The 18217-nt window shown below is 43.6% G+C and overlaps 6 protein-coding genes across 7 annotated transcripts; 3 read left to right on the forward strand and 3 right to left on the reverse strand.

Moving 5' to 3' along the window:
• The first annotated feature begins 1986 nt into the window (after positions 1 to 1986).
• LOC108149626 (nucleolar protein 9) lies at positions 1987 to 4149 on the forward strand. The gene is made up of 2 exons (XM_017277356.2): positions 1987 to 2249; positions 2309 to 4149. The coding sequence occupies exons 1-2, from the start codon at positions 2060 to 2062 to the stop codon at positions 4099 to 4101; spliced, it is 1983 nt and encodes a 660-aa protein (XP_017132845.1). The 5' UTR covers positions 1987 to 2059; the 3' UTR covers positions 4102 to 4149.
• A 90-nt stretch (positions 4150 to 4239) lies between these two features.
• On the forward strand, positions 4240 to 5444 carry LOC108149628 (phospholipase A2). Its single transcript, XM_017277359.2, has 2 exons — positions 4240 to 4636; positions 4720 to 5444. The coding sequence occupies exons 1-2, from the start codon at positions 4335 to 4337 to the stop codon at positions 4976 to 4978; spliced, it is 561 nt and encodes a 186-aa protein (XP_017132848.1). The 5' UTR covers positions 4240 to 4334; the 3' UTR covers positions 4979 to 5444.
• A 750-nt stretch (positions 5445 to 6194) lies between these two features.
• On the reverse strand, positions 6195 to 7348 carry LOC108149629 (phospholipase A2). The gene is made up of 2 exons (XM_017277360.2): positions 6668 to 7348; positions 6195 to 6612 (listed from the first exon to the last, which is right to left on the reverse strand). The coding sequence occupies exons 1-2, from the start codon at positions 6913 to 6915 to the stop codon at positions 6339 to 6341; spliced, it is 522 nt and encodes a 173-aa protein (XP_017132849.1). The 5' UTR covers positions 6916 to 7348; the 3' UTR covers positions 6195 to 6338.
• On the reverse strand, positions 6982 to 8161 carry LOC108149627 (NF-kappa-B inhibitor-interacting Ras-like protein). Its single transcript, XM_017277357.2, has 2 exons — positions 7957 to 8161; positions 6982 to 7891 (listed from the first exon to the last, which is right to left on the reverse strand). The coding sequence occupies exons 1-2, from the start codon at positions 8068 to 8070 to the stop codon at positions 7400 to 7402; spliced, it is 606 nt and encodes a 201-aa protein (XP_017132846.1). The 5' UTR covers positions 8071 to 8161; the 3' UTR covers positions 6982 to 7399.
• A 244-nt stretch (positions 8162 to 8405) lies between these two features.
• LOC108149659 (dihydroceramide fatty acyl 2-hydroxylase FAH2) lies at positions 8406 to 15358 on the reverse strand. 2 transcript variants are annotated; one of them, XM_017277405.2, is made up of 4 exons: positions 15187 to 15358; positions 12893 to 13257; positions 9182 to 9409; positions 8406 to 9122 (listed from the first exon to the last, which is right to left on the reverse strand). In XM_017277405.2, the coding sequence occupies exons 2-4, from the start codon at positions 13232 to 13234 to the stop codon at positions 8634 to 8636; spliced, it is 1059 nt and encodes a 352-aa protein (XP_017132894.1). In that variant the 5' UTR covers positions 13235 to 13257; positions 15187 to 15358; the 3' UTR covers positions 8406 to 8633. The 2 variants fall into 2 exon arrangements, with proteins under 2 accessions (XP_017132894.1, XP_017132893.1); XM_017277404.2 differs by having other exon boundaries at positions 15176 to 15355.
• LOC108149658 lies at positions 9786 to 13276 on the forward strand. The gene is made up of 5 exons (XM_017277403.2): positions 9786 to 9983; positions 10059 to 10527; positions 10582 to 10871; positions 12270 to 12428; positions 12486 to 13276. Exons 1-5 carry the CDS (start codon positions 9926 to 9928, stop codon positions 12656 to 12658), a joined length of 1149 nt encoding a protein of 382 aa, XP_017132892.1. The 5' UTR covers positions 9786 to 9925; the 3' UTR covers positions 12659 to 13276.
• Positions 15359 to 18217: the final 2859 nt, after the last annotated feature.

Raw genomic sequence — 18217 nt, forward strand, 5'->3', positions numbered from 1 at the left:
GTGTCGATCAGTACCTGTGAAATCGCCGACAATGATAACGCCCGCCCAGCCCATTAGCATCGCCTGACCGCAACAATGCGAGTGGGTCGGCAGTGCTAATCCGCGGCGACAGGTAAGCCTGCCAGTGCTAATGGTCATGTCTAATGGACGGCGTCGGCGCGTGCGGCGCGCTCTTCGCACTCGCTGATGCCCGATTCCTTCCCAGGATTCGGACTATGGACACGGATACAGGTCGTGCCGTTTGGCGTCCCGAGTAATGAGTTCGTCGGGCAGCACTTGGCAACGACAACGGGCGGGGGCGGTGCTTGGCAACCCCGTGTATCTCGGTGTACTTCGGAGGGTGGATGCTGTCTGACTGGTTGGCTGGCAGCCCGGGGGCGGCTGCTCGATGATTTGTTTATTGATACTGTAGTTACACTTTGCAGACGGAGCCACCCCCAGTGTCCTGGGGAGTTCGGCGTTGCCAGGCGGAGATGGGCGCACACACGTGTCTGGGCGAGATTGATGCCACATCTCTGGTTACACAATGTTTTGACTTCTTTTATCCGGCGGCGGCTTTTTCCGATAATTTAATTATGCCCTCTAAAGTGTTGCTCCTTATGCTCAAAATGAATTTAATGAGGGGCTTGCCATTTCCACCTTTCAGTTAAGACTGTGCGGCTTGACATGTGGGAATAATGTGTGTACCTTCTTCTAAGAAAAACAGAGTTCAATGGGGACTCGTCTTAAACGATGTTCAAATACAATTCAGTTCGTCCTTCAGCTTAAGGGAAATCTGTGAAACGCCACACAAAGGCTTGAAAGGATACAATGCCTCTGTTCCTGTTCTTTTTATTATTATTTGATCCTTGTGCTGTCAATGCCCTTTTGACAGTTTTTGGTAAACCTTTAGTAAAATTGACAGTCCATAATGTTTAATTTTTATAAACTCCCGTTTGTATATAATATGCATTTAAATGTTTTAGTATTATAAAATTCTAGTTAATCAATTAAGGCCTTCTAATATTTGTTTATGACATAAATGCGAATTTTATAAAAGTTAACAATATTATATATTCTATGACTCCCTTAGGGGACACTTCAATTACCGATTTTAAATGGTCTGTAAATAAAAGCCTATAAAGTTGAAAACTTCAAACTATTTATTCTTGTAATTTATTATTTAAATAAGAAATGGGGCTTAAACATTTTTAAAAACAGCGAAAGTCTAATTTATTTTTAATCTTGTTTATTTTTATGACGGTTCTAATTGGAGCTTTATGATATTATATTTTATTTTCATTTATTTACCCGATTGTACCTATGGGAGCTATATGATCCTTCCGACTTATATACTACCTGCAATAGAAATACAACGTTTGAAAAAGTCTTATACTGATAGCTATTAAAGCTGAGAGACTTGTTTTGCGTAGAAACGGACGGACGGACATACGCATCGAATTTCCTAGTAATGCTGATCAAGAATATATATACTTTGTAGGGCCGGAAATGTCTCCTTCACTGACTGAAAACATATTAACCTCTGCAAGGGTATAATATCAACAATAACAATAAGCATAACTTTTCTGAATTAATGCTAAGACTTAGAATTAAGTAGATATATATTAGACACATTAGGATTTTTTAAACATCCCTTGGCAAACAACAATACTTGTATATAACAAACACAAAATAGAGAGCCTTTAAACTTGATTGTTTCAATTTTTTTCTTGCCCTTGAAATTTTCAGGGTTCAGAGTTACATAATGAAATTTACTGAAAAAGAACCACTTTTTTAAAACTTTAAAACCTTTTTTTGAAAACAAAAATTGGATCAAAAAGTATTTAAGTTCCATTGCGTGGGTGAGATGAAGTATCCATTCGAAAAGCGAATTTAAATTCTACCGCAATTACCTGAAATATATCGATTTATCTACCATATATATCGATAAAATTAAATGGAGTGTGACCTTTCTGTAGGCTAAACAGTATATTTTCTTCAACTCAATGGTATTTTTCGTTACAGCGTGTTCTGGCGCACGTTGAAAGTAGATTTTAATTTTAATTTCGTTTTGAACACAATGGAATCAGATGGCGCCTCGAAGCGGAAAAGACCCAAGAAGAAGGGCAATCGCTTCATGCGGAACGCCAAGGGATTCGCCAAGCAAGGAATATTCGGCAGGGGAACCCACATCGACGATGAGCAGTTCAGTTATTTCATCAACATTCTGGACGCCATGAAGGTGGGATTCGAGGACGTGGAGGAGCGGGGTGAGTGGTAGTTATTGCCCCCAAATCATAATCAGCTTTACTTACATCCCCACCCGCAGTCAACATGGCCAACAATGTGTTCGAGCAGACGCAGAACCAGGAGATCCACCTGGCCTCCAATCAAATTGTGTCCAAGGCGCTGGAGTCGCTAGTGGGATTTGTGGACGACGTCCAGCTGGAGCGCTATTTCAGCAAGTTTGGAGACAGCCTGCGGCCTCTGTGCTCCGACCGCTTTGCCTCACACGTCCTGCAGAAAATGCTCGAGATTGCGTTCCTGCGCGGCGTCGGCAAGGCGGCCGTCCAGGAAACCAGCGATGCCTCCAGCGCCAACAAGCGGGCCAAACCGGATGCCGCCCAAGTGGAGGAGGAGTACAACCTGGAGGCCGACTTTAGCGAGGAGCACCGCGAGAAGTGCCGGCAGTTCGTGCTGCGCATCTCGAAGTTCATGCTGAACAACCTGGAGGACTTCGTTTGGGACACCTGTGCCAGCCACATCATGCGCACCGCCATCCTGTCCCTGGTGGGCATGCACGTGCCCAAGATCGCCTTCGAGAAGGGCGGCACTGAGATGGCCAAGCACCGCAAAATGTACGCGGTGCCGGACGAGTGGCAAGAGGTGATGAAGGAGTTCCCCCAGCGCCTGGAGATGTGGCCCCAGTTCTCGGACTTCCCCTACCAGGAGCACTCGTCCAGCCTGCTGGGCGTCATCTGCTTGGCCCTGAGTGTGGCGGACAAAAGTATGCTCAAGCATTTCGGCAAGAAAATCCTAACCATCGGCCTGCTGAAGCCGAACGACGACGACGAGGAGAAGATGGACACAGACACCAAAATCGAAATTAAGGACGACGACGATGGGGAGGAGAAGGAGAAGGAGCCAGAGGAGGGCACTGAGCAGAAGCCAGCAGAGCCGATCTTACCCAAAGTCTTCCACCATCAGAGCTCGGTCATTCTGCTCGAAACGATTTTGAGCGTGGCAGGGGCCAAACTGCTGACCCAGCTGTATGCAATGCTCTTCTGCAACCGCATCGCCTACCTGTCTCAGCAGCAAGGAACGAACTTCGCCGTCCAGCGCCTGCTCCAGCACATCAAGGAGGTCCCGGACTTCGAGGCCGTCTTCACCGAACTCCAACCGCACGTGGAGGCGCTGCTCAAAATGGGCCACACCGGAGTGGTGTCCGCCCTGAGTGCCGCCTGCCTGCGTCTGGGCGCCAAGCAGGCCCAGATGATTGCCGCCCTGCAGAGTGCCCTGCATGTCAGCGGCGACAAGGAAAAGTCGAAGCTTTTCTTCAACTGCCTCGTCAAGCTGAAGCCCTTCGAGGTGGTGGGCGGCGACGAGTCCGGATTTGTTCACCTCCACGGCTCGCTGATCACCCAGCACGTGTTGCAGTTCAACAAACCCATCTTCCTGGTGAACTGCATCCTCGATCTGCCCGCCACCCAGCTGGCTCAGGTCTTCAACACGCCCAACGGTTCACACATCGTGGACGCCTTCATGCAGAGCAAGTTCATTGGCGAGAAGTCGCGAGAACGTCTGATTCGTCAGCTGGATGGCTTCTACGTCGACTTGGCCATCACGCGGCACGGTTCCCGCGTCTTTGAGCAGTGCTTCAAGGCTGCGCAGGAAGCGCAAAAGCTTCGCATGGCCAAAGAGCTGTTTGCCAAGGCCAATATGCTGAAGGGATCGCCCCACGGGCGCATTATCTACACAAAGTACCGCCTGGACACATACAAACTCTCGCCCAGCCAGTGGCAGGAGAGTTTGACCAAGCACCTGGACGAAGAGCAGCCAAAGGAGGCGAAGCGCAAGACGGCGAAGACAGCCGCCGAAGCTTTTAAGGATATACTTAGTTAGTGCACAGACTGCTCTATATAATAAACAGTAGCTAAAGTGTTGAGAAAATTGAACTTTGTTTCAGCTTAGCTATGGCAAGTATTAGTATTCAGTTTCCATAGAAGTAGCCTAACTTAGTTGTAAGTAAAGTAATTTGTTGTTGTTTTCGCTGGCCGCCCTTATCAGCCCCGAGTATAAGCGGCTGGAGGGAGCGGTCACAAGCTCAGTTGTGTGGCGACAGGCGAAGCTTAAACATGTGGCTCTTGCGCGGCACGTTCGTTTGTGGCCTTGTGGCCTTGGCAAGTTCATTTGGGGACGAGGCCATCTTCGAGGACGAGGACATCTACAACCAGGCGCTGCCCCCAGTGCCGCACACGGGCATCACGGTGCCCGGGACCAAGTGGTGCGGACCGGGCAACACGGCGGCCAACTACGAGGATCTGGGCTGGGAGCGCGAGACGGACAAGTGCTGTCGGGCACACGACCATTGCGACGAGATCATAGAGTCGCATAGTGCCCTCCACGGACTGCCCACCAACATGGACTGGTTTCCCATGTAAGTGCAGGCTCCCCTGAAATCCCTTATCGATTTTGTCCACACTGACCGCCCCCCCATCTCCCATTCCCCATCCAATTCAGCCTCAAGTGCAGCTGCGAACAGGAGTTCATCAACTGCCTGCAGGCGGTGAACAGCTTGACCTCCAACACGCTGGGAAGGATCTACTACGGCGGCAGGAGCAGGTGCTTCGCCAACGGCCACCCCACCGCCCAGTGCAAGCAGTACCAGGAGGGCACCTTCCGCAAGCGCTGCATCCGCTATCAGGTGGACAAGTCGAAGGCCAAGGTCTGGCAGTTCTACGACATGCCGTTCTTCACGATCCCCGCCTCGAGTGGCTGACCCCAAAATCTAGATTTGTAGGCAAGGCATCAATTTGAGTTGACTGATTAACATGGCTCGATGTTTACAAGTACTCGTTGCATACTTATTTTAAATTTTCTTATATTTTATTTTAAAAAACGAATTCTATTTTTTTTTTTAATTTACCCAACTTTTCTTGAAAAGCTATGTAGGGGGTAAATATGTTATTTTCTTAAATTGTAAGGTATAGTGTCTCGGTGATTTATGGCAGATATATGCAATTAAAGCTATACGCACATAATTTCGGAAAAAGTATAAAAGTAAAATGTAATATTTGTGTTTCCTGTCTGTTTGTTTTAAAAACATTATAAAATTAAATAAATATGTGTGTATGTATTTGGTTTTATGTCCAAGTTAGTTAATGTTTAAGTCTTCCTGTAAGGGGGGGAGTAGTGTTTCAAAGGTTTTTTATCTTAAATAAATGCACTATGTGTCTAAATCTTAAGTTATAATTTATTTTACCTATTCACTTGTACAATCGTAATGTACTAATAATGAAATGTTAAAAACTTGAAAGCGTTTTTCCGACAACATATTTTCAATGTCGGTGCCCATCAAAACTTCAAAACTATTGCACCGATCGTTTTAAAATTGTAAACACTAACTACAGATGTTACAGATTTTCGCTAAAAATCGAATTATTTCTCTCTAGGTGTTTCTAAAAAGTAAACAATTTAAATTTCGAGTAAAAGAATTGCCTACGGAAAAGAATTTCAATTTTTTTTTATTTCGGATGGTCCAGGTATCGAGTTATTTAAAAAGTAATTGCTGCCATTGCCCTAATATTTAATGTTTAAATGTCATACTACAACAAACCATTGTTTTTATGAATAGATTTTAACTGTTTTTATTTAAATTAACCCACTTCTTAAATAGTCTTATATTTAAAAGGTGATTTGAATAAAATATAGGCTTCAACTAATTTAATCCTTTGATTTTTAATCCTCCATTTCCAAATGACATAAACACTGTTTTTCTTGCATTAAACTTGGTTAAAACACTAGCTAAGCTTGCATTCTTCTTAAAAAAGATTTTAAAACTATATTTTCATTCTAATCAATGCTAGTTGGTTTATTTTAGTCCACTTTCAAAATTCCAATCAACTCAATAAAATCAGCTTTGTAAACAGACGAATACTTATCGCCGGCGGATGTCGAAGTCCAATTCGTTCTTTAAAAATCACTTTAAAACTATATTTTTCATTTTAGTCAATGTTAATTGGTTTATTTTACAAAGTGATTAGACTACCTTCAAAATTTTAATCAATTCAATTTAATTTAATCGTTTCAAAATCAGCATTGTAAACAGACGAGGGCTTATCGCCGGCGGATGTCGAAGTTCAATCCCGGGAGTCCTCCTCGCTGCCGCTGACGTGTGTGTAGAAAGCCAAGTCGTAGAACTGCCAGCGCTGCGGCTGACCCTCGTCCACTCGGTAGCTCAGACATCGCGTCTCGAACAGATCCGCCTGCTTCTCGCGGCAGGAGACGATGGGGTGGCCATAGTCGAAGCACATCACCTTGGTGCTGAAGTAGATCTTGCCGAGGGCCAGGGAGTGCCCGTTGCGCAGGGCGGAGAGGCAGCTCCGGAAGGCGGACTCGCAGGCGCAGGAGAATCTGCGGGGATTGCACACACATTGAGCCAAACACTCTCCAAACGCCCTTCTCTTACATTGGAAATATTCCGGTGTTCCTCAGGCCGTGGACCTCCTCCAGCGGCGAAATCTTCTGCTCACAGTTGTCGTGCGCCCGACAGCACATGTCCGTTTCTCGCTCGGTGCCCAGGTCGTCGTAGTTGGTGGCTATGTTTCCCGGTCCACACCATTTGGTGCCCGGCACTGTTATGCTCAGTGCCGCAGCCACATGGCTGGCGCAGATTAGCGCCAGTAGCGCCGCTAGAAAGGCAACACGGCAAGCCATTGTTCACGCGGAAGGGGCTGGCAGACGACTAAATCAAGGGGATTTCCGCAGGGATGAAATTCGGTATGGTTTATCACTAATTTAATCACTACGCCGACATTTGAGCTGCGATTGAGCACTGAATACAGATTACGCTTAATGCTCTCCCACTGAGATTAGACATTTGGGTGTAATAAATACTAGATACAATAATTGGACACTCACAAACAGATAGACATAAGTACAAGTGGCAGCTCGGTCTCTAGACCACACAAACGCTAAGCGGTTAATACACGGCAAGTAAACACTAAATGGATTAATACGAGAACAGTTGAAGCTGTCCCAGAAATCTCAAAGGCCCGGAGACCTCTTAGACTTTGAGTTAAGTCTATACAGACGTAGGCACATAGCGTGACTTTTCGCAACGTTTTAGGCCCTTAAATGGTCGGAGATTTCTGGGTAAGCCCACGATTAAAACTTAAATGATAAAGGGTTATCAGGTCATCTAGGCCTCGCTCTTCTGCCGATTCTGCATGACCTGGCGAAGCTGGGGGAACGTGCTCTTCGTCTGCGCCGGATGCAGGCGGGCGCACAGCGAGGTGAAGGGCTCGTAGAGGGAGGGCCGCTCCATGGCGTTCACCGTGTAGTGCTTGATGCGCTCCCGCTGGCACCAGATGTTGGCGCGGTCCATGACCTTCTCTACCGGATTGGGAGCCGCCCGCGCCCGCACGTTGGCCAGCACCACGACGGGAATCTCCTTCTTCTCCTTGTGCTTCTCGATGTCGGTCTTGATGTCGGCCAGCATGTCCAGGCTGCGCGGGTCCATGGGATCGTAGACCAGGACGAAGGCATCGGGGAACTGGAGGTAGTGGCGTGGCAGCTGCTGCTGCTCACCCTGCAGTCCAGCCGTGTCGTAGATGCGCAGGGTCTCGCGCGCACCACCTCGGCCCGTGTCCACACTGGCCACGTATATGTCCTCGATGGTGGGATGCAGTTCCTGCAATCAAGTCGGATGATGAGCTACCAGTTTTCATTGAAGTCGCGTCGCCGCCGCCCACTCACCGTTTCCGGATTGACGTGGCCGTAGACCAGCTGCTCGATGAGCGCAGTCTTGCCCACGCCCTTCATCCCGCACACCAGGACTTTGCCGACCTTGCCGATTTTGGCATTTAGCATCGTTCCTCCAGGAGAAATGAGGGCCACAAAAAAATAAACAAAACTTTCGCTGGGCGTTCGCTAGTGTGACCGAGTGCCATCAAAAGGAAATTTCCCTCTTCGATATAACATATCGGAGATATTTATCGAATGGAATTTACCCGCTGAATTTGAATAAAATCATTACAAAGTATTGCTTAACTAAATAATCTTAAAAGACTAAAAAATAGCTTCATCAAGCTATCACATTCTGCAGTCCACGGTCCAGAGAAAATAATTTTTTTTGACAAAAATCTGTCTTTTTTTTCCCAATATTGGCAAAAATCTAAAATGTTAAATGAATAGTCTGTCGGTTCTTTGGTATCATGGAAGTTTATTCCTATTAAATAGAAAAGGTACAAGACTTACAAATTATTCTTATTCATAATGCTCAGTATTCAGCCCGCACAAAACTCTCCGACAACGAATGTAGTCCTTTCGATCGCCCTTTTTTTTTGTGCCGGCAGCAACTCCGTTGCGTTGAAAACTGAGTTCAATTTGTTCTATAGTAGCACTGTGTGATAGCGATAGCGTTTTATTCGCGGCTAGGACCAGCGCAGTTGGTACCTCAGCTTGCGGAGGTGAATCCTTGTCTTGAAGACGAAATCCCAGAGGGGACTGCTGATGCCGTACCCGAGGGTTTGGTGCGAGAAGTGGTGATGGAAGTGGTACCGCTTCATGTGAACGAAGGCCCGGGTGGAGGGATTCCCGTAGTGCAGGTAGTAGTGCATCATGTCGTAGCACAGGTAACCGGCCAAGGCTCCGGACAGGACCACGCGCGGATGCCACAGGACGAGGCTGAGCGGCGTGTAGATGATCGTGGCGAGCAGTGCTCCGGGCAGAGGCGGGAACACCAGCCGCATCGGATCGAAGGGCACCTTGTGGTGCAGTCCGTGGATCATGAAGTGGAACGTGCATAGCCAACTGCCGCTCTTGCTGCTCAGCTTTACGTGGAACACCCAGCGGTGGAGTGTGTACTCCAGGAATGACCACAGTAGCACACCGAGCAAAAAGTAAATTGCAAACACAGCAAGCTAAAAGTTGAAAAATGAAGGTTTAGTTACAATTTTATGAGGTTTCGCCATTCGCTAACCTGACTGCGATCCTGCCAGCTGCTGATCAAGTCCCCCCAGGCACACTTGATGATCACCGGAATCCAGAATGTGGGCACCAACCACCACGGCGTTTTTGTGCACATCTCCAAGTACCAAGGACCGAATAGTCGCAGTGGTCTGTCCACCGGCTTGTGCACCCACTCGTCGTAGCACTTCGTTATGTTGGCGATCTGTGGGAGCATTGCCTTGGACCAGTCCACCAAGTGCTGAAATTTTTATAAAAGATTTTGGTTTTAATTAAGGTTAATGCGCGGATGTCATTTATACTGTCATTGTACATTATGTTAATATTCTCTTTACCTGAGCAAATAAACAACCTTGCTAAAATATATAAAACTAATATTGTGCTAACTTAAAATGTAAATTTAAAATTAAAAAATATTCAAATATTTAACATCCGAAAAGAAACGCATATTTATTATATCTATTAAAAAATTTGTTTTTCCTATTAAATGATTTTTTTTTACAAAGATCCCCTCGATCCTGAATACCCTTAATCTTTTTAAGTGTGACCATCCGCAACCGCAGGCCCCGTTACGAAATACAAAATATATCGGCTATCGATAAGCAGTCACAATTACAAGCAGCTGGTTTAAAATTGTCATTTGAACACAGGTTCAGCCCGTACTTCACACATAACTACGCAGTTTCCGCTCGCCGCAGTCGATAGTAGACACAATAAACTCCAGCCGCCTTGCTGATTGTCTGGGAGCAGGTGGACCATGTCGAATACATCAATTCGCCCCATTCCCACGCTAAAGGGCATCTTTTCGGTGCCGCGTAAGATATTTTTTTCCAAACAGCCATCGGCCATGGCAACCAGTTAGTAATTTGTTTTGGTCTGCGTTCCCACAGGCGTCACACAGTCCCGAAACTTCCTCAAGGAAAACAAGGTGAGCCTGCGATCGCTGGAGAAGACCACCAGTCAGAAGTTGGCCGCCAAGGAGCCAGTGCGTCCCAAATGGATGCCACCGCTGCGACGCTCTTCCTCCGAGTTGAGGGAGCCGAAGGCGGACAGGCCACCGGCCAGGGCCAAGATCGGGCATCAGAACACCCTGCAGGGCACTCGGAGCAACTCCCGTTCCCAGCACCAACTGGCACTGGCAATTCCGGCCGAGGGGGAACGCTTCGACGGACTGGAGGAGCGCAATCCCGCCTTGTATGACCCGTCGGAGAATGTGGAGGCGGAGAGCCTCCTAGAGCCGTCATCAGACCCACCATCCGATCGCTGCCAATCCTGCGGCACCAATCGCAGCTCCACCAGCATCGCCATTCAGACCGAGGACATTACTGACGAGGTGTACCTCACCAATGCACTGAAAAAGTAAGCCCGTTCGGACTGAGTTGAAGGTGTCTGTAGCGTTTGTCTCTTTCTCAGATGCAGTTTCGATGGTGGATCTGTAATCGAGGCGCCACTCACAAAGTACGAGGACAACCGCAAACCCATGCAGTATGAAAACGAGGAGGACTTGGAGCAGCTGCCGCTCTCTGCCCGCTCCAACTCCTCGAAGCAGAGCCGCTTCCACATGTCCGAGCTCGAGGCCGAGCCCATCAACTACGGCGCCTCGGACGACGAGGCACCACTCAGCGCCCGTAGTCGCTTCACAACGGCCTCTAATGTCACCACCATCACCTCCAAGTCGAAGCGTCGTGAGCACAAACTGGGATGTGAGTATTTCCCTTACGGCAACAGTTTTCAAGTTAATATTAATAGCCCTAGCTCTACACACTCGCCGTCCTAAACAAAATGTATTTGGTTTTTATAAAAACAAACAAAACAAATGGTCCAAAACCTACGACTTATTTCATTAATACAAGAAGTGCCAGTAAAATCAGTCTTCAATATAAGGGTTCATATATCCATTAAATAATTTTGAAACAATTTACGATTCCATACACATAAAAAAATTATATTAATATGATAACGAACATTACTATAATTACATGTATGGTTCGGTTTTTATGTATTTTCCGAATGTTTTTTAGCATTCATAGCTTTAAACTTCTTGTGTTCCGTGGAGTAAAGAAATGGTTCATTAGTTTTTCTAATAGTAAATGCTTTTCAAAAGTAATTAATTGATTTTATATATAATTTTTTTTCAACTGTTTCTATACCGTTTGCGAGCTGACCTGAAAATCTAAGTACTTGAAACTTTTGCATTCGTATTTTTTTAAGAAATCATCTTTATCTATAGCTGCCATATATCTGTCATACTGACCATACGGTTCTGTGCCTATATTTCGGGCAGTTTAAAAGATAGATTCTTAAAACTTTCCAAATCGTATTTTTTATACGTACACTACGGTAGTCAAAATTTGTATGAAAGCTTTAAGATCTTGCACTAACCCTTATAGCATGCCCTTTAATGCATTTGAGGCATACTTAAAGACATTTGTTGAAAAACGCGTTTTTTTTCATATAATTATAAAATATATTTATTTTGAAACTGGGTGTTTTTGATTCGTCTTGATTCACATAACGAACTATCAAAACAATCGATTATAAGAATGTTGCAGAAAAACAGTTATCCGACTTTTATCAAAAAAAAATGCATTAATTTTAAAGATTTTTTTTCGCTCAAAAAATAATTATTAAATTGTTTTTATTACATCACCTATAATGATTACGTTCCCTGCTTTGAACATCGTAGATGCATCCATTGACAGCAAGCGTATTTGTACTTCGGTCTGCCGAAACAAGCTTTCACAATCGTTTACTAATCATTTTTTTTTAAAGGCACTTTTATTAGCATTTAAATGTTCAAAATTCATTATTAGGCATTTGTTATTTAAAAAAAAAAATTATTTAATAGTGAAAGTCGATTTTACTAGCATTACTTTTCTTAAATACTAATGAAATGGACAAACTGATTTCAAAAGTAAACCATGTTCAAACTAACCAGGTAAAAGTTTAAACACCAAAAAGAGTCGATGGTTGACACAGCTCAAAACCTCCTTACAAAAAATTTGACTTTTAACTTTGCTGAACTTCACTCTTATGTTAATTCATAAAATTATAAGTAAGCTGTTATTATTCAAAGAATAATTGGTTGATTGTGTCCACAGCTCGGGATGAGGTGCGCTTGCCGCGATACTTGGAGAAACAGAAGCGCGAAAAGGCCGTGGCCAAGCAAATTGCAGATGCGAAGGATCCCGACTGTCCACATGGCCATGTGTTGCTCAGCGATCAAGATCGACTGACCCACCTTACCAACGCCCAGAAGCGTGAGTAACACCTATAATAGTTAACTATATCCTTGCTTAAATTATGGGTTTTGACAGGCTACGAACAGCTCGTCGATGAGCTAAATCACATGCCCATGACTGCACAGACTTTGCGTGTGCGCAACCGCAAGGCTGAGATCGACAAGGAGCTGACCACCGTGGAGGAGGACATCCGCATCTACTCCAAGGCGAAGGTCTTTGTGCTGGCCAACAAGTCGCGCCAACTGTGAGACCTCGTGTAGCCCCAAGAAACTTGAAGCACTCCATCAACTGACTGACTAAGCTACTGGGAACTAGGATTTCCAAAACGAGTGTTCCTTTGAAAACATGCCTTACGTTAATTATATATTTTTTAGCTGAGCCTTGGATCGCAGGCAGTTCCGAAAACATTCTGCCCAGCTCAACAAGTGATCCCAACGGCCAGCCACTACAGTTACAGATTAAAAGCCGCTCATCAAACTCACCTCCATGCTCTCATCCACCTGGTTGTTGTTGTTCTTGTCCTCGGTTTCCCCAGGCCGTTGTCTCACTGCCCCATTGCTATCCTGGAGCTCGGCATCGCTGTGGCTTGACTTGGTTTTTGGGGAGTCCTCTGGGTCGATCTTGTACTCCTTCATCAGGTACATGGCTGCATCCGAATGCGGCGGGCTCTTCAAAAAGCGAGCTGTCATGTCCGCGTTCTTGAGGCCCTTCAGGGTATTCAGACCCCCCGGATGCTTGTGCATGAACTTGGACAAGTCGTAGTACTGCTGGCGGTATTTCACGATGAACTTGTCGTTCGCTTCCGCTTCCTTGTGCATTTCCATGTCAAAGGGCTTCGATTTGGCAACTGCAGAGCATATTATAGTCACAGGTTTAGATACTAACTTAATTACTTTGCGTGCTCAACAGCAACACGATGTCATATTGTTTAACCTCCTATCTTCGGTATCAGTCAGAGCTAATTAATTCTATGATGCATTCAGCATTTCTGTCAAAGAATTTAACATTAAGTGATGTAAGCTTTTGTAAACAGCATTTTATTAATGAATAATTTGTGTACCCCAGTCAAGTTTCATTTCAAATAAATAATAATTATAAAAATAAGCAGCTAACAAGAAAAAAATCTTGAAAATCAAATACATGTTTTTATTAGCCCCTTTTCTATTTATTTATCTATTTTAGGAAAATGGCAAATTTTCTTCAATAACAATTATTTTATTGTGCGAAAATAATTTTATTTAAACACTTTTGTTTGAAAACTGTATGACCTTTTATCCTAATTTCGTGACTAGGTTTTTGATAAAACATTTGATCAAAACAAAGAGCAAATTGCAATTATAAGCTATAGGATCCATTGGGTCGGGTAGCATAATCTTTTAAACGGTGTTGTGTAAAATTTATCAAAATTTATTTATGTTAGAACCTTCTGGCACAACTGAAACAACTGAACAACTGAAAATCAAAATCGCCCCAGCCGTTCTTAAATAATGAAATATTTTTCACACAGTTTTTTATAAACAGATATGGGTCTATACAAAAATTTTTTTTTAAGGTCATTTATGTAGAACAAAAAAAGTATGCTACAAAAAGTTTGTTTCGAACCCCCTCACAAATTCATGGAAAAGCCCCTGATTTTACCTTTCTCTTTAAGGCCATTTATGGATGAAATGGACTTTTGAATCAGAGAACTTTAACACATTTTAAATATTTTAATATCCAGATTGGTCTGGGAAAGAGTTTAGTTTGGCCATACTTGCAGAACATTTGTTTAATTGTTTCGACAATCGATATAATTACAGCGATTATTTCAAATCAATTGCAGGTCGCAATTGCAACCTGCATAGCGATGTTCAAATTGCACGGAAGGTATTCCGCCTATTTGCGGTCAGGGGATGGATGGGGTGGTCTACATCAAGTGAACTTGGCATTCCCATTGTGCGCCAGATGTTTCTTTCCTCAGATGAGTGCCCATGTGGGATCCGCACAAACATTTCCATTCTTCGCTAGCCGGGGACTTTGCCTGCTGCCTACGCGCCAAGTTAAGCGTCGCCAGTTTAGCGACGAAGTTGCTCCGTCCATGTAGTTTTCGCTTATCAATGCTGATAGGAGAGCCTGTAAGCGCGGGGATTTGGGTGGACGTGTGGGAGGAGACGGGTCGTTTGTCAAAGTCGCAAATGCTAAGTCCCAAATCGGGGTGCTCCGATGGAAGGTGGAGCAGGTGCTCTGACTCAGCCTCGGGCTTGGGTTGGGGCTGGGGCTGTGTCACATTGATTAATAGTCTATCAGGTCTATCAGACGCATGCATATGCGGATAGGCTGGGCATTGTCTGCCCGACCTCATCGCTCATATCTGCTCGAAGACCTTTCTAACTAACACCCATGGCCGCGTCCATTGACGGATACATCAAACGAAGCCTACCACCACTCGTGTTTACACGCGGCTAATGGCTTTCGCTTGGGGAGTGATAGTGCTTGTCGGGAAGCACTGGGCTTTATCTAGCCGGGTTAGCTCTCTGCCCCACTGGCCTCTGGGTTCCGACTGGTCCGAAAGCGGGTCGGGAGGTACGTATCTTATCACTGACGATGAAAAAATATTGAAAATGCCCGCGAAAAGATAGTTTACCATCTTAATTAACGGCCATATCTGGGCTCACACATTTGGACTCCTTGACACATTTCACACTTTTCCGCGCCGAATAGCTTGCACTCCTCCCTTGGCAATTTGCATAATTTTAGAGTCTTACACTACGGGATTATTTATTTACCGAAGACGCACTGCTTAGAACAAAATCCCAGGGTCTAGGGCGGGTTTCCAAATCGCCAGCGGAGCCTCAGACCGCACGCAATGCAACGCAACTCACGACTGAACCATGGCCCACCCACCCAATACATCCGCACCGTCGACGGAGACGTCGACTGCGCGGCTCAGCGCTATCTAGCTCTAGCCTCTAGGTGCTAGTTTCCAGCTCTGCCATCTAGCTTCTAGCCACTAGACATCGCCACTTCTGACACTGCCACAAAACAAGCAGACCACGCAGTGTGAACGATAAGATAACCCTCAACTAAACCTAAATTAGTTCGAGTTCCAGGTGGAGCGCTCTCCGGAGAGAGGACTACCACTGCCCGTACTTGCTTACCGGCTTTCTGGGGTCGACAGGTACCAGCAAACCCTTATCGGCCGATTTGCAAGTCACCATCTAGTCCGCTATCGCGGCGTGTTCCAATTTTGCTACACAATCCTGACGTAGATTTCGATAACAACAAACCAGCGGGTGGGCAAGTATTTCGGGAGTCGTTATCAGGACTCGAATAGCAATGTTAAAAGATATTCCCAAATGATTCACCACGGGTTAGAGTTTTGATTTGGGCAATTTGAAATGAATCACCGCCGATCCTGATTGACAGATTTGTAAGAAACGTAGTCAGAAGAGATTTCTTATGAAGAGATAACCAGGAATTAACAGATATTTGTATGAATGAATTTGTGTAAAATGATAACTTAAATTTATTTGTAATGTCACACATATCGTAAGATATAATGGTGTTGCCTTTAAATCGAAATATTTCAGCCACAGATTCTATTGAAATTAGTATTCACATAAGTCGAAACTGGCCGATTTAGAAGACTTTATGATACAGATATGATAGTACAGATTGAAAATGAATTGGAGAACCGACATAACTTCCTTGTATTGTAACCTATTACTCGACAATTTGCTTTGACGTATGGTTTATATGTTCCGATTTTAGGAAAATCGAAGGACTTTATAAAATAAAACTACAAATATAACCACATGAACTCGTTAAGTGTGGATTTAATTTAACATTTTGTTTAACATTAAGACAATAGCTGCCATAGAAACGTACGAAAAACTAATAAAAAATATCATTACAACAATTTGAGGTGTTGTTATTTTTTACACAACATAGGACGACTTTATCATATCGTAGCTTCCATATATCAATCATATCATATCAATCAATTTATATATAAATCTGAAAAAAATTTCATAGTCTCGTTATAAATAGCTACTGGTATAATAGGTAAGTTAATTTATATATACATTTTTTCTATAACTGGAAAGATATATTTACTTCGGCTTTTCTAAGCTTCATGTTTTGAATTAAAAAAGAGATACGAACGCAAGTTCCAGTAAAGTTGCAGGATTATTTTTAAGAATCACGTTCAAAGTCTGTGTGTTATTTGTTTGAACTCCTTAGAGATGTCTAGCTTTTTATTTTACTGGTAATTAAAAAGGTATACATAAACTTAACTAAGCTAAAAATTAAATCAATTTTTTTTTAAAAACAGTTTTTTTTTTTTGTATTTTTTTGGCTTATCTCAAAACATTTAACAGTAAAGGTTTACTTAAAACGCAACGGACATATGGAACATTAAAGATTTTAGGCCAAATGCAAACGCTTAAAAGTATTTAACAGTTCAAACTATCTAGGCTCTTTTATGTTAATGGGAAACGGATCACAGAAATATGTGGTTCTTGGTCTTTCCAAGACGTCTATTAAGTGGTTAACATTGGGGACCCAGTGGAACTATGCTCAAGCCACAATAACCAGCCACATGAACCGAAGGTGAATTTGTAAGGCATCGCTTCGGGTTAAAAAACCACCAAGTAACCCAGTTAATTTATATACCTTATAGTAAATACTGACTATTGCATTGAGATAAAAATTCCCTGGTACATAAAAAATTCAAATAGATAATAAACATATTTTTGTTGCAAACGCTTGTGGGTGGTCTAGGGGCCACAGAAATGTCAGTCTGTGCCAACAACTTGACGTTGAGGGGCCGAGCCAAGCCCTGTGGCAACCTGTTATTGTCTATCGCAGGGGACTATATCGGAGAATATAGTTAATTATATGTGCATCAATCGCCTTCACAGTTGGAGTATCGACTGAGCCAGAGGGACCCGTATTGATTGACTTGAGTGCTGGGTCCCTCCGATAAGGTCCAAACGGGTTGAGCAGAAACTAATTACTCTCCGATGTGCCAAAGATATCAATATCAATCAAGAGGGGTAATACGCTTTACTGGTAAGCCCAACTACGCAATAGAGGATAAAACTCACCGAATTTGAAGGATAGTCCATTTGGGGTCACTAAAACTCATTTCTCTAACTTTCAGAACTACGTAACTGGTATTATATTTAACTAACACTAATAATATTATCTTAGGTAAATGCAAGCCCATTGAAAATAATGTTTAAAATTGATTTGCCTGAAATTAAATTAACGACGTTTTTTCAGTTAAATTCTCAGATAAAAGTGGGAACTTCACGTATTGGTTATAATTTTTTATAACAATAAATACTTACAAATTTTATTACGATTAAAATTACAAAAAAAAATGGTTTTAAATAGTAATAAAAGACAAACGGCGCATTGAAGGAAAGAAAACGTTGACCAATAGTGTGCCAAGTGAATTGTATTTATCTAATATTGAAAAGTGTTAGTTCCTTAAGGTTCTGTTTGTAACACTTTTCAGGCCAATAATCTTAATATCTAAAATTAGGATCCACTAAATTTCGATTGCAGCAGATGGACAAATAACAAGTTTATGGATACCCCTCATCCCAGGGTCTTATCAAACTTATATGGAATACATATGGAGATGGCGCGTGACCAAATTTCTCAGTTGGAAAAGCAGATAATTGTAGCATACTCGAAGGCGGCTAACATTTTCCGTTGCAAATATTATAATAATAATATAATGCATTATTATATGTTTTGCGTATGTATTTTATCGAGTATATAACGATGCAGCATTCTTTTGAGCTTCAGTGGGCTGC

This window comes from Drosophila elegans, unplaced genomic scaffold (genome assembly GCF_018152505.1).
Source record: "Drosophila elegans isolate 14027-0461.03 unplaced genomic scaffold, ASM1815250v1 contig_133, whole genome shotgun sequence".
Classification (NCBI taxonomy): Eukaryota; Metazoa; Arthropoda; class Insecta; order Diptera; family Drosophilidae; genus Drosophila; species Drosophila elegans.

What these genes read in the sequence shown, in the direction of transcription:
- LOC108149627 (XM_017277357.2), bottom strand. Translation starts at nt 8,070, where the DNA reads ATGCTAAATGCCAAAATCGGCAAGGTCGGCAAAGTCCTGGTGTGCGGG. An exon ending in GCCACGTCAATCCGGAAACG is followed by an intron (nt 7,892 to 7,956) that starts GTGAGTGGGCGG and finishes ACTTGATTGCAG; the next exon opens with GAACTGCATCCCACCATCGA.
- LOC108149626 (XM_017277356.2), top strand. Translation starts at nt 2,060, where the DNA reads ATGGAATCAGATGGCGCCTCGAAGCGGAAAAGACCCAAGAAGAAGGGC. An exon ending in CGAGGACGTGGAGGAGCGGG is followed by an intron (nt 2,250 to 2,308) that starts GTGAGTGGTAGT and finishes CCCCACCCGCAG; the next exon opens with TCAACATGGCCAACAATGTG.
- LOC108149628 (XM_017277359.2), top strand. Translation starts at nt 4,335, where the DNA reads ATGTGGCTCTTGCGCGGCACGTTCGTTTGTGGCCTTGTGGCCTTGGCA. An exon ending in AACATGGACTGGTTTCCCAT is followed by an intron (nt 4,637 to 4,719) that starts GTAAGTGCAGGC and finishes CATCCAATTCAG; the next exon opens with CCTCAAGTGCAGCTGCGAAC.
- LOC108149659 (XM_017277405.2), bottom strand. Translation starts at nt 13,234, where the DNA reads ATGGAAATGCACAAGGAAGCGGAAGCGAACGACAAGTTCATCGTGAAA. An exon ending in AGGTGGATGAGAGCATGGAG is followed by an intron (nt 9,410 to 12,892) that starts GTGAGTTTGATG and finishes TAAAAATTTCAG; the next exon opens with CACTTGGTGGACTGGTCCAA. An exon ending in GCTGGCAGGATCGCAGTCAG is followed by an intron (nt 9,123 to 9,181) that starts GTTAGCGAATGG and finishes TTCAACTTTTAG; the next exon opens with CTTGCTGTGTTTGCAATTTA.
- LOC108149629 (XM_017277360.2), bottom strand. Translation starts at nt 6,915, where the DNA reads ATGGCTTGCCGTGTTGCCTTTCTAGCGGCGCTACTGGCGCTAATCTGC. An exon ending in AACACCGGAATATTTCCAAT is followed by an intron (nt 6,613 to 6,667) that starts GTAAGAGAAGGG and finishes CAATCCCCGCAG; the next exon opens with ATTCTCCTGCGCCTGCGAGT.
- LOC108149658 (XM_017277403.2), top strand. Translation starts at nt 9,926, where the DNA reads ATGTCGAATACATCAATTCGCCCCATTCCCACGCTAAAGGGCATCTTT. An exon ending in TCGTGAGCACAAACTGGGAT is followed by an intron (nt 10,872 to 12,269) that starts GTGAGTATTTCC and finishes TTGTGTCCACAG; the next exon opens with CTCGGGATGAGGTGCGCTTG. An exon ending in CCTTACCAACGCCCAGAAGC is followed by an intron (nt 12,429 to 12,485) that starts GTGAGTAACACC and finishes GGGTTTTGACAG; the next exon opens with GCTACGAACAGCTCGTCGAT.